This window comes from Dendrobates tinctorius, unplaced genomic scaffold, assembly GCF_039654945.1.
Source record: "Dendrobates tinctorius isolate UK_male_01 unplaced genomic scaffold, ASM3965494v1 ptg000216l, whole genome shotgun sequence".
In the NCBI taxonomy this organism is placed as follows: Eukaryota; Metazoa; Chordata; class Amphibia; order Anura; family Dendrobatidae; genus Dendrobates; species Dendrobates tinctorius.
This window is the reverse complement of record NW_027361883.1, coordinates 6,777,799-6,792,569: the sequence shown is the minus strand read 5'-3', so window position 1 is coordinate 6,792,569 and position 14,771 is coordinate 6,777,799. Positions and strand designations below refer to the sequence as shown.

General features: G+C 44.2%; 1 protein-coding gene across 1 annotated transcript; it reads right to left on the bottom strand.

Moving 5' to 3' along the window:
* Positions 1-2,570: 2,570 nt before the first annotated feature.
* On the bottom strand, positions 2,571-6,474 carry LOC141058892 (vomeronasal type-2 receptor 26-like). The gene is made up of 3 exons (XM_073555095.1): positions 6,163-6,474; positions 4,921-4,924; positions 2,571-3,478 (listed from the first exon to the last, which is right to left on the bottom strand). Exons 1-3 carry the CDS (start codon positions 6,472-6,474, stop codon positions 2,571-2,573), a joined length of 1,224 nt encoding a protein of 407 aa, XP_073411196.1.
* Positions 6,475-14,771: the final 8,297 nt, after the last annotated feature.

The window sequence follows — 14,771 nt, the reverse complement described above, 5'->3', positions numbered from 1 at the left end:
GGTACGCAAGGTAGAAGTGACAGTAGCTAAGCAAGGTGACCACAAATCCTTCATTTGGCCTATATCAGACATTATCTTACTCATACCGGTTGAGGATTGATTATCCATCCAATCAAGTAGGAACTCTTTCATGGAACTTAGACCTTTGGATTACAAATGGGTTGGAGACAGTTTGGCCTAGCGTGGCTACTCCAATCTGAAGATGGGTTATCCTTTGGATTACTTCAGGAACTCGTTATAGACATTCGTCTATCTTGTTAAACAATATGTTATTGTCGCATTGCATGCATTTTTTTATCTTACAGGTTGAGGTATCCCTCCATGTACTTCAAGTAAACACTCCCAATTCGAGACTGTTGATATATGAAATCCAAGGATTTCAGATGAGGAGTGTGCTGTTTTCAGTTTATTCTGATAGACTTTCAGCCATACTTGGACATTTATGTAATGGTATGTACTTAGTTTATCATCTATTGTATTTGTTATACTTTGCTGCGATCTACTGGCCATTGCTGTATTACATTGTGGTATTTTGTTATGGCACTTTCCCATAATACCTCTCTGTCTATTGCTCATCCTATCTTTTTCGCTTCTGTTTCCTGTTTTTGTACTCTGGGCCATCTTGTAACCCACATGCACTGCAGAGCTGGAGAAAGGATTCTCTTGTTACCTCCAACCTGGAGCTCCTATCATCTCTAATCTGGTGCTTTTATAACAGCTCTAACCTACAGTCCTCACTCCTACCTCATCTTCATTCCTTCATCTTCCTTGACATCTCATCTCATCAACATACTGTAAATAAAGCCTGTTGAATTCATCACTGCATCATCCTTACGGACCACCACGCGCTTCTGATAGGGATTGGGAGCACAGGCTGGCGAGTAACGCTATCCGCCATTGTTTATATAGAGGTTTGTGATCACATCCCTCAGACACATCTCATCCATGTATATCGGTGGCAGAATACTGACATTACAGCAGGGGATCACAGAGGATTCATTTTGTGAGGTAATATATTTCACTGACTGTTTTTAAACAATATTTTACCTCACAAAATGTATCCTCTGCGATCTCCTGCTGTAATGTTAGTATTGTCTTTTGCTTCCTCCCCTGCCCAGCAGCTGTGGTCTGCTCCGTACACGGTCAGACACAGGGGTGAGAGACACAGAGCAAGGGGGAGACAGCTCAGATGGGACAGCAAATGAGGGGAGAACACAGTACAGGAAGGAAAGAGACAGCAGACAAGGGGGATAGCACATGGGGTAGACAGGTCAAAGAAGAGAGCACAGATGGGAGAAGTCAGCACATGGGGAAAGAGAGAGTAGATATGTGGGTGAGCACGTGAGGGGAGAGATTCTCATTGCTGCAAAGACTGCCCACATCGTGAAATTACCGCCCCCCCGATGCGATAGCATCTGGCCTCCATCTAGTTTCTCATAAGCATTAAAATCTTACTAATAAAATTGATAACGAGGACTTTTCCCCAGTTTCTGAATGTTAAGCTGGCCACATCACGGAATAGTGTTTACACAGAGGAAGAAAATGTAGTTTTTATTTCTTAAATTCTCCTCTCCATTACATAGATAAAACGTTGTGAAGTTTAGACTATAATTTATTATAAGCCCAATGGAGCATTAGCAGAGATTCCCCTCTGGGGGATTTGTACTTTTTCCTCTGCATGACGTTGAGCAACCATAAGCAGGATTGACATGCAGGGGTAAAAAGAACATGTCCCCAGAAGGCCAGAAGATCAGAAGAACATGCCATCTCCTGTGTGATGTAATGATAGGGAGCCCTGCTCTCTGCAGCTACTGTGGAGTGTAAAAATGATCTGAATCTCATTACAAACACCTCTTTAATCTTTCATTTCACAGCAGTCAGTGAGGGGGAAAGGGGAGTAGAGCTGAGCTGGTTGTGATTACAAACACCTCTACAGTTGCAGCTCTCCCCTCAATGGACGGTCAGCACAGCTGTAATTCCTCCTCCCACACTCACTGCTGAGAGATGAAAGCTAAAGATGTTTGTAGTCACACTCTGCAGTAGATATTGGGCAGAGACCAGGACTATCTATCATTACTTCCCATTGGAGAAACATGTTCTTTTGACATTCTAGAGACATGTTCCTTTTTTTCCCTGCACACTCCCAGATAAAAATCTCTGGTGATGCCCAGTTGAACTCTTCATAAATTATAACCTATATTTCTAAACTCGTATCTCCACAATGGAGATGAGACATTATAAGATAAAAGCTGTGTTGTGTTCAGCTCTGCAGCCGCTATTCCATGATGAGTCCGGTTTATCATGGAGAAACTGGTAAAAGATTCTCTGTAAGGAGGAAGCAGATAATTTACCAAAACCTCAGAGAAATTTCTACATTTCCTAAACTCTAATACAAATATGGGACGTCCTGATAAATGCATCAATTACTGGAGGTAACGGGATAAGAAATGTGTAAATGTTTCTTTCATATACAGGTTGATAGAGAATCTTGCATCTTACTTTATAATGGTTTCTATGGGTCTAATGTACAGAATTAGTCATTATTATCAGTGGTTCCTAATATTGTGCAGTCATTCCTTTCTTTTTCCGAGCAGCTCCGTTTTTTTGTTCATTCCAGATTTAAACAAAATAATAAAGCATTTAGGGAAAAACACACAACCTAAAAGTCCAGCACTGGAAGCCATCACTGCAAATATCTCCACAGCCACCATGGTCTTCCCTCTGGTGCTCAGATAAGCCGGGATCATGGAAATCCAGACACTGATGAACACCAGCATGCTGAATGTGATGTACTTGGCCTCATTGAAACTGTCCGGTAATGTCCTCACCAAGAAAGCCAGGACAAAGTTCACAGCTGCCAGGAGCCCCAGATAACCCAACATGGAGTAGAACCAGATATCTGAGCCTTCATTACACTGAATGATGAGAATCCCAGGATAAGACTCAGCGTCCAGATCTTGGAATGGGGGAGAAATAGACAACCAGAAAACACAGATTATAACCTGAAGGGATGAACACGACAACACTATGGTATAAGGCAGTTTCACATTCAGCAATTTTCTCCAAGTGCTTCCAGGCTTGGTGGATTTAAAAGCAACACAAACCATTACAGTCTTGGCAAGAAGTGAAGAGACGGCTACTGAGAAGAAAAATCCAAAACTGGTTTCGCGTAATCTACAAGTTACATCATTGGGTCGACCAAGGAACAAAAACACAGAGAGAAAGCTGAGAAAGATGGAGACCAGGAGGAGGTAGCTCAGGTTCCGGTTATTGGCTCTCACAATGGGAGTGTCCCGGTAGGATATAAATATCCCAAATGTGGAGCCGGTCACAAGACATCCGAAGACCGAGATACAGGAGAGTACAGAAGCCATTGTGTCATTCCGGTAAGAGATGAATTCCATCACTTTAGGCAGACATTGGTCTCTCTTCTCATTTGGCCATTTGTCATTTTGGCATTTCATGCAGCTCTCGCTGTCTGTAGGAAAATTTCACAATGTGTTACTTTTATTGTGGGAAGAATAACTATCTGTTATCTATCTATTATCTATCTATTTATCTATTTAGAAAGAATGGAGCCGCACACTTTCGAAATAGGTGGGTGCACAGGTCTCCCGGCAAACAATCTGTATACTTGCCAAATATACAGTGTGCATGGAAATTATTCAGACCCCTTGAAATTTTTCACTCTTTGTTTCATTGCAGCCCTTTGGCAAATTCAAAAAAATTATTTTTTTCTCATTAATGTGCACTCTGCAACCCATCTTCACTGAAAAAATCAGAAATGTAGAAATTTTTGCAAATTTATTAAAAAACTGAAATATCACATGGTCACAAGGAAGGTCTAGGAAGACTTCTGGTGGTCCCAAACTTCTTTATAAAGGCCTATGTGCTCTTGGGAACCTTGAGTACTGCAAAATTCTTTTGGAACCTTGGTCAGATCTGTGCCTTGCCACAATTCTGTCTCTGAGCTCCTTGGCCAGTTCCTTTGACCTCATGATTCTCATTTGGTCTGACATGTACTGTGAGTTGTGAGGTCTTATATAGACAGGTGTGCGCCTTTACAAGTCAAGTCCTATCAGTGTAATTACACACAGCTGGACTCTAGTAAAGGAGTAGAACCATCTCAAGAAGGATCACAAGGAAATGGCCAGCATGTGACGTACATATGAGTGCCTGACCTAAACGTCTGAATACTTATGACCATGTGATATTTCAATTTTTTTTTTTTAATAAATTTGTAAAAATTTCTACATTTCTGTTTTTTTCAGTCAAGATGGGGTGCAGAGTGCACATTAATGAGAAAAAAATGAACTTTTTTGAATTTACCAAATGGCTGCAATGAAACAAAGAGTGAAAAATGTAAAGGGTTCTGAATACTGTCCGTACCCACTTTATACAGACAACAAATATGAAGCAGCACTCTAAATATTACTTAAACAGTAAGATGGACTTTATTGGGTCCACATGGTGTGGTGGTGTTTAGGCTCCCAAGAGCCTTTATCATGCATGAGCCAAAATGTCACCACGCCATGTGGACCCAATAAAGTCGACGTTACAGTTTAAGTAATTTCTGGAGAGCTGCTTCCCATTTTTTGTCCTTATCTTTTTATCGATCTATCAATTATCTATCTCTTATCTATTATCTGTTATTTATTATCTATCATCTATTATCTATCTTTCTGTCTCTCTGTGAATCCGCCTAATATCTTTCATTCCATCAATGTTAAATACAATAAGTTTTATTGGATGGACTAAATGCACATCGCCGGTCACATCTCTCTCAGTAGAAGCATGAAATATCATGTGTTTTCTCCATGCAGGGTCGCCATCTCCCTTTTTTTCTGGACAAATTGGACAAAATACACGAACAGACAAAACTTTTTTTAGAGCACACAACCCTTCACACCCTCACAATACGGTCCTGGAATCACAAAGACATTGAAATTAGACAGTTTGTTCAGTAAGATAGACATTTTTTGGCCTCAGCGATAAAACACAGATAACATGTTACTACTTAAGAGCCCGGCGTCACTGCAGCCAAACACAGAGCTCAGCGGCTTGTGCCCTCTACTGTGTGCTGGACCCGAGGAAGATGAGCTCTGCTTGTTACTTTACAGGTGGAAAAACATTTGGGGACGACTTTTCTTAAAGTAGATGTGGAGACTTGAGGGTCAGTGGGCGCTCTCGTCCGCTGGCTCAGGTGTCTTTATAAAGACTGCATGGACCAGGGCTCATCTCACTTAATGCCCACACTCCTTTCTCATGGGCAGAATACCACTGAGATAACACAGGGTGAGGGTAAGCAGTGTGGCAATAGTTTACTGAGCCACCAACAGACAAGAACATATAGAACAGTCCCAGTAAATATCCAAGATCATGCAATTTAAAGAGTCTCACCCTTCCAGTGGCTCACCGGGATTCAAGCAGCTGCAACTTTGGGGCTTCTAGAGCTACTATACCCACCAGTGGCAACCCGCATTTGGCGGGCACCAAGGTTAGGAAGCTGACAGTCTATTGAGGTATGTGTCCAGGTGACCTGATTGTCCCAACCAGGAATACCCTTTTAGAGAATACTATATGGAGGGCTCCACTAAACAATGTTGGAGTTCTTCCAGGCCAAATCGTGAACAGTGAGCAATATGTTCCAAGCAGTTTTATGAACTGCTGCTTCTGTGATGGAGCAAGCCTCTCCCTCAATGAGACATCTGTTATCCCCATTCCTATTATGGATCAAGCAAAGAAGTCTGGGATCTGATCCAAATTTGGGCCATCTAATGGGGGACAACAAACTGCAAAGTTGGTGACCTCTCTTTCCTCATAACCTTTTAGCCTGTTGACATGAAAGGTCCATTCACGTCACCTGTGTAATACAAGGCCATTGCATAGTCAATCTCACCATATTTCCTGGTAATGTGGTGAATGGACCCGCCCACATGGCTTTAAGCTTGTTTTTGCATACTGGTACTAGTTCTAGAACCTTCTGTCCACAGGCAAATTCTCCTAGTCTGGCACCTCAGTTTTAACACTTTTGCTGCCTTTTCTGAGCTATTTCTAAATTCCCTTGGGTTATGGTCATGAGGTACCTCATCTTTTCCCTAAGTTTTTGGACATAGTCCATAATGGTAACCTCTACTGTGGAAAAGTGCCCTCTCAACTCACTTGTACCAGCTGCAAAGGCTCTTGTACTTTTTGGCAGTACAGCAATTCAAGCCTAGTAGAATCCGGCAGCACCTCATGGTAGGTGAAAAGGAGCTGCTGTACATACTGACTAATAAGCTGCTTGAGCTTTCCCTTGAATCGCTCACACAACCCTTTAATTTCAGGATTGTAGAGGTTAGTTTGCCTGGGGTGGACCCCATGTTTTTCCCAGAGGGTTTGAATCAGCTCGCTTTGTAATTGGGTTCTCTGGTCGATCAATACCACCTGCAGAAATTCTACTCGACTGAAAAGGTCCAGTAGAGCTTGAACCATGTGCTCTGCATCTATAGATGACAGCACAACAGCCTCTGGCTTGCGAGTGGCAAAGTCAACCAAGGTGAGGAAGAACCTCTCTCTGCTGTGGCTAGGGACAGCTAAGGGACCCACTAAATTGATGTCAACCCTGTGGAATGGTTCAACTATCAAGGGCACGGATTGGAACAGGGTGTTCTCCCCAATCGTTGAAAAACCGGACAAGAGGTTCTGTATTTGTGCAGCTCTTGAGTGACCCTTGCCCAAAAATAAGTACACAGCAGATGGGCCTGAATCTATTTGACCCCATGTGCCCAGCTGTAGGGACTTTTTGAGCCACGCACAGGAGTTGGGGTCAGTACAACATGAGCTAATTGACAAGGGTCCAGGGTTTCTGCAGGCATGTTGTCGGCTTTTCCCGATATAAAAGTCCATTCTCCCATCTATACACCTCCCCTTGATTTCTTTTCCCCGGGTCAAGCCTCTGTATTGCAGACAAGCTCTACAGTGGGGTCCCTGAGTTGGGCTTGCCTAAACACCTTGCGGTCTTTCACCCCTAAGTCAATGGCCCTAGTCTGGTCAGGTGTACTCCCCGCCGTCGGCTCAGAGGAGGATGATGGAGGCTTGGAGTGTGGGTTTTCCTCGGGAGGGTTGGCTGCAGGATCCACATGACAGTGTTGCTTGGCTTAGTTTTGGATGAACTGTGACAAATTGGCTGGACATGATATACAAAAGAGAACAATTGGCGTCTAAAATGCTTCAAAATCTAACAATGAATCGTTTATTAAACATGTGACAAACATATGTGTAACAAGACATGAACTGGGGTGACAAAGACCATATTACTATGTGACAATTAATCAATCACAAAGTATAGTGTAATATAGTTATTCTAACCTCCTCTGGATAGGAAGGAAGCTGAGCATGCATATAACCCACATACAGTGGGTAGGGAAAGTATTCAGACCCCATTACATTTTTCACTCTTTGTTTTATTGCAGCCATTTGGTCAAATCAAAAAGTTCATTTTTTTCTCATTAATGTGCACTCTGCACCCCATCTTGTCTGAAAAAAAACAGAAATGTAGAAATTTTTGCAAATTCATTAAAAAAGAAAAACTGAAATATCACATAGTCATAAGTATTCAGACATTTTGGTCAGACACTCATATGTAACTCTCATACTGTCCATCTCCTTGTGATCCTCCTAGAGATGGTTCTGCTCCTTCACTGGAGTCCAGCTGTGTGTAATTACACTGATAGAAGTTGATGTGTAAAGGCGCACACCTGTCTATATAAGACCTCACAGCTCACAGTGCATGTGAAACCGGCTCCTGCCTCCTGTGACCCGCTGCTCCAACGCTCCCCCTCCACCGACGTCTTCTGGGACAATGACTCATGTATAAGCCGAGGGGGGCATTATATCAGAACCAAAAAATGTGCTGAAAAACTCGGCTTATACACGAGTATATACAATCCTCCATTGTTGCTCAAAAACCAAGTAAGGCCGGCGTCACACTAGAGAGAAATACGGACGAGTGAGAGGCATAAAAACAACGCATTACACTCAGACCAATGTTTCTCTATTGGGCAGTTCCCAACAGTCGTATATTTCTCGGCCGTATTTTACGGGCCGAGACAATCACAGCATGCTGCGATTGTCACCGTATTACGGCCAAAATATGCCAATGCGAGTCTATGGGTGCGCAAAAAATACGGACTGCACACAGACCACACGTGTAACTTGCAAGAAATACGCAAGACTTCTCCAGGTGACAGGAAATTGGCCAATCCATTATCAGGAAGCTTAGACATGCTAATTAGCTCAAAAAGCGCTCCAGACATCCCGGAAGAGCGCCTCCACGGAGCCCAGCAGCATGTCTCCACACATCAATGTGGAGATGTTAATCGCTTTGGTCCAGGAAAGCCCCGGAATTTGGGACCAAAGGGATGCACATTATTCTGACCGGGCCAGAAAAGAGGCGGCATGGAGACACATCTGTGGGCAGATGTTTCCTGAGTTTGTGGAACGTCCACATGAGGAGCAGCAACAAGTGAGTAAGTTTGCACATTGTTTGCCTATCATCTTATGCCAGAACTACGAATTTTTCAAAGTAGCCCCTAAAATCCTATAATGTGTATTTTGGGATCATTGTTTGTAAGCGCAAATCTGTTCATCAAATCACACCTCACTAGGCCACATGACTATGAGAAATGTTTAGAAAGTTGCTTCTCACATTTCACCAATGTAATTTTCAAATTTTCTGTCACATTGCAGTTGAGGATGTGATGAGACGCTCGCGCAGCATCCATGACCAGTACCGGCGGGAATGTCAGCAGCGGGTCAGGAGTGGGGCTGCAGCACCAACCAAAAGAAAATACATATATATTGACCGCCTTGCTTTTTTGGCTCCTATTATGGATCTCAGACCGTAAGTACAGACATCACACCACATTACCCATATGGTGTTTATGGTAAGAGCTCCAACCTTTTTTTTATTTTGCTTACATTTCCTAACAGAACTCAGTCCAACCTCACAAAGAAGGAGACGGTCGGATTCTGAGGCCATTATAGACCCGGTCGGAGGAGGTGAAGAGGTGGCTGTCCCATCTTCTGAGCCATCCAGCTGCAACCCCCAAGCTCCACCAGCATCATTACCAGGACCAGCATCTGTTCCTTTACCTGGTCCAGAACCAGCAGCTGCACCAGCACCCGGCAGCCTTGATGAACCCGGAAACAGAAGCAGCCCTACTGTACATCTTGAGGCTCCCCCCAGCCTGCAGCCGTAACTGTCACGTGTACCTGTCTAGTGTGACACGACCCGCAGGCCGGTAACTAAAACAACAAGACTGACACATGCACTTTCCTGTGTGACACGACCCACAGGCCGGTAACTGAAAACAACAAGACAAGGGGGAAGGGAAAACAGTTACAACAGTGGGCCCTGCAATAGGGAACGGGGGCGTGGAGACCTCCTGAGGCAGTGTCCCTGAACACTCCTAGTGTTCCCTATACAGGCTCCTCTCCTGTTGCCGAGCTGGATACCTGTGTCCCTAGCACTCCCTGCACCTATCCCAAACGGGAAAACACCAAAACACTTATCTTGCTCTGCTGCATTCATCAGGCAGCAGAGTGCATCACTGGATTAACTTTTCGCAGTGGCTAGACACCTCAGCCAGCTGCCACCTTCACCATCTTACACTGCTGCGGACACCGGGAAGACAGAGTTCAACACCAGTTTCAGCAGTGGCTCTACACCTCAGAGCCAGCTGCTCACTTCACCTGGTTTCAGCAGTGGCTTCACCTCAGCCAGCTGCTCCCTTCACCGTGGTTGGAATCCAAAAGGAAATGCTGCAGCTATCACCAACACCTGCTCATAGACAAGCTGACCTTATATAACAAAGGAATGGTCACATGAGCAGGGACCAAACACGTAATAACACCTATGGCCACCGGGGGCAAAAGGTAACCAATAGAACCTATCAGGCTGTAATGACGCTTGTGGCCACCAGGGGCAAAAACCCATACTAAGCCCCAAAGCCTGAAAAGGAAAAAAAAAGGTTTACCTGAGGGTTTAAAGGGAATCTGTCCCCCCCTTTTTTGAGATATCATATAATGATATCATTCAATTGTGTGTCACATAAGGATTCTCTTAGTACTTTTGCTTCCCCCTGACCCCGCACCTTTCATGCATAAAGAGCTTTTTAATATCGGTTCAGATGTATGTAAAGTGCCGCAGTCCGGTCCGCTGGGCGGGGCTTATTCACCTGCTCCTCCCCTCCCTGTCTTGCTCTATGCGTTTCTTCTTGTTACACACAATTGAATGATATCATTATATGATATCTCAAAAAAGGGGTGACAGATTCCCTTTAAACTGAGGGAATCAGGATCTGACACAGATCCAAGAATTGGACTGTGACAGTATCCCGCTGTGGGAGACGTAGGCAAGAGAACCCAGCCTCTGATACCCGGAGGCAGGTAGACACAGGTGTACTCAATTACCTGTCCAGGGCTGCCCTGGATGAGGGTGAAGAGGCATATTCCCGATGCCTGGCCTGGTACCTCCGTCCCCTACCCCGTGAGGTGAGGCTACGTGTGCGAGGACCCATCCAGATCCTAATTGATGCATGCACACACCCCAATACCCCATATGAGGTATTTGATTTCCTTGAGAGGTGGCAGCTCTCACCCCGTAACTGTCTCCGCCTTACCCCACACCCAGATGTGCATGCTCAATTAGGATCAGAAGTTCCTCCTGCATGTGCGCCTACACCTCAAACCATTCCTCCCCAAAACCAACCTTGGCCACAACAGGCCCAAATGGCAGCCTATAACCAACCTGCCCAATATGGTTACTTGTACAGACGCGGTGTTGGAGGCTGGTCCCAACCTGGATTTTCTCGACATGGTCATATTGGGGGGTATGATGGACGGGTCTACAATCAGCCACAGGAGTATAATCTCCATTTTCCTTATGGCCACTTCGGCGCACAGCAACCTGACCCTGGCCACATATTTCCACAGGGAGAAGATTATCCACCTCAACAGGGTGATGGTCAAGCTGGGAACCCCACCCACCAACAAAAAGATGATGCACTCCCGCCCTCACCTCCACCAACATACCAGCAATTGTAAAAATTCTAATATTGTTATGTGTTTGTGTTATCAAATGTTTATTTTTGTTTATCTATTTGGTTGTCCAAATAATGTTTCATACAGAAATGCCCAAATTTTAAGGGCAATATAAGCCATATGAAAAAAAATATGGTAGCCAGTATCACGTTATCTTTTGCATTTATAAAAAATTTGAAAATGCAAATTTTTGACTCTTCTTTCATTAAAGAAGGTAGGTCCAACAGGTTATTGCGCAGCCGCTGACCCATAATGGAAGAATTGAAGACTCAAGAGTCTCCAGTTCTTCCATAAGCCCCAATGTCTACAATTATAAACCTGTAGTGACTGTCGACCAGAGCCAACAAAACTACAGAAAAATGTTGTTTATAACAATAGAATTAGGACCCTGAGTTCGGCGGCTTACGCACACGGATGTGCTTCCCATCCAGGGCTCCAATACAATTGGGAAATTGGGAGTGCGCCTCAAATCCCTTGGCAATCCTCAACCAGTCTCCTATCTTGGGCTGTTGTGAGTTCATTTTCCCCTTCACCATTGAGGTCTGATGAACTCCCTCTTCTGGTGAAGGAAGGTAGTGAGGCTGATTACCAAGCACCTGAGCTGAATGATGATGACTGGGTGACTGAAATTGCTGACTGGATATAAGGCAGCCGACGCCCTTCTGCCTTGCGGGTGATTTCTCTGAGGGATTCTTGGAGACCAGTCTGATTCCTGCTCCTCAAAAGCTAAGTTTTCTGCTCTGCTTTTTGCATTTGTGTTTTGGTTTTGTTTTGCATTGTTTTTCTGGATTTCTGCCTTTCCCTGCTGGGGTGAGCTGAATTCCTTTTTGCTCTGTCTTCAGAAAATACCTGAGTACTGATATAGTCTTTTGAAGCCTAGCGTCTTCAGGGCCTTTTTCCTTATCAGCCTGTTGGCTCTTGTTTTTGATAGGGTTTTGGCGGATTGCAGACAGCAGCTTTTTTATTCTGTCCTATTTAGTTAGCTTGGGCCCCATCATTTGCTCAGCCTATCTTTCTATCTGTGTGAGTGTTTTTTCATCTTGCTTCACCGTCATTATATGTTGGGGGCTGCCTATTGCTTTGGGGTCTGCTCTGGGGCAGTTTAGATTTCCCTTTCTGTCTTTAGGCTATCTAGTTCTCCGGCTGTGATCGAGGGGTCTAGGGCACCGTAGGAACCCCCCATGGCTACTGCTAGTTGTTGTTGATAGGTTCAGGGGTCTGCAATCCGATAGCTGCCAACTTCTCTGGTTTTCTGGACTTAGCCAGTATTTCTGTTTTGCCTCCTACGGTGACTTATTCATAACATTGGGCTCTGGCATGACCAGATGATGAAGTCTGGACTAGATTTGAGAACATGTATCTCGGACTATGCCAGATATGGCAGATCTCCCAATCAAAAACTCCAGATGGAGTGTGGCATAAGAAAGACCAGTTGTGAGGAACCTAAAATTAAACAAATGTAGACAAAATATACATTAAGGCTATGTGCCCACATAGCGTTTTAAACCGGACACTCAAAACCAGACTCCTTCCCAGAAAAAGCGTGTTTTTTCCGCGCGTTTTCTGCGCAATTTTAGCACAATTATGTTAGCGTTTTTGCCGCGATTTTCACATATGGAATTCAAGCACTTTCTAAGCGATTTGAGGCATCGCTTGGAAAGTGATTGACAGGTTGGTCACACTCGTCAAACATAGTGTTTGACAAGTGTGAGCAGCTTTTTACTATTGAGGCCGCCTATGCGGCATCAATAGTAAGAGATAGAATGTTAAAAATAATTAAAAAATTTAAAAATCGGGGTATATTCACCTTCCGGCGTCCCGCTCAGCCTTCCCGGGCCTCAGCGATGCCTTGTGAGACCACTGATGACGTAGGTCTCGCATTACTATAGCCATCTTGCGAGAACGCTTGAGTAACGTGAGACCTACGTCATCACAGGTCCTTGCCGCAAGGCAATACTGGGAACGCTGAGGCCTGGGAACGCTGCGCGGGACGCCAGAAGGTGAATATAACCCGATTTTTTTATTTTTATTCTTTTTTTTACATGGATATGGTACCCAGAACCTGGAGGACAGTCTCCTCTCCTCCAGGCCGTGGGTACCATTCGCACATGAGATGCTCACTTGGCGCATGGTGGTCATAGACACATGCGGGAAGTAAGCGGATCTCATGCATTCCTATGGGTGCAGAATCGCGGCAATTCTTTGCGGAATCGCCGCGATTCCGCAAAAAGGATGAGCAAGCTGCGTTTTTTTCCACGATGCGATTCCGCCGCGGAAAAAAACGTAGCATTAGCACAGCATGTGCGGAATGCATGGGGTGCGGTCTGTACGAGTTTTTTAAGCGTTTTTGCGCCAAAAATCGCGGCAAAAGTGCTTAAAAAACGCAACGTGGGCACACAGCCTAAAACATGCAAAAGGATACACACATTACATATAGATCACCCGAACAGTGTGTAACTAAGAAGCTAGGTGAACAATACATATACACACATGTTAGCAGCGGATTAATCAGCATAACATCCAGAGTCAGCAACACAGAATGTAGATTTATTCATATCCAGGTTGAACAGCTTACAGCATGAAATGTGATCAGTCTGGTATCTGCTGTGGCTTGCAGCATGGGAGCATTACAACAACAAGAAAGGGAAGAGAAGGAGGGGGCATCCTGTCTGTTCTCTTTTTTTTTCACTTAACTTTGTTGACAATCTCACAATATGCACAATATATAAAACAGTACAGTAGTAGTTGTTGCAATACATACAGATCAGTATGTATTATTCCTACACCCCCACTCAAGAACTACTTATCCTCTTAGTCCCAGTGTGGTTCTCAATTCTTGGAACCTGGCTCGTGGCAATGGCTTTGTCATAATGTCAACTGCCATCTTATCAGTTTCACAATAGACGAACTGAATTATGCCACGATCTATCAAATCACGTAAATGATGATGTCTGACGTCAATGTGCTTGGTTCTAGCACTGATCTTTTCACTGCATGCAAGTTTAATGCATCCTTGGTTGTCCTCATAAATCACCGTCGGCTGAGTTGACGGCGTGCCAAGATCATCCATCAATTGTCTTAGCCAAATGACCTCCTGACTTGCATAGGCTTCGGACACATACTCCGCTTCTGTAGATGACAAGGCAGCAGACACTTGTTTCCTACTAGACCAGGAGATTAAACTTTCTCCAACTTTAAACAAGTATCCGCTTGTGGATTTACGATCATGCGAATCACCAGCCCAATCTGCATCTACATAGCCGGTGAGTTCTAGATCTCCCGTTGCAGACAGCTTTAAACTAACATCTTGCGTTTCTTTTAAATATCGGAGAAGTCTCTTAACAGCATTCCAGGCTCTTTGGCGTGGTTTTTCCACATATCTGCAAAGGATTCCAACTGTTGTTGTGATATCCAGTCGAGTCATAGTTGATATGTATAGAAGTGCCCCCACTGCCTGACGATATTTCTCATTGTTTGGCAACAGGTCATCTTCTCCTTCCAGCTTCAGGTAGGATGGTTCCATTGGGGCTGATATACCTTTGGCTTCTGACATTCCAAACTGATTCAGAATCGAATTAATTTTTGCACTTTGGTTTAGAAGAAAACTTCCATCTTCCTCAATCTGGATTTGGATTCCTAGATAATATGTCACATTTCCAAGGTCTTTCGTTTCAAAATGCTGGTTC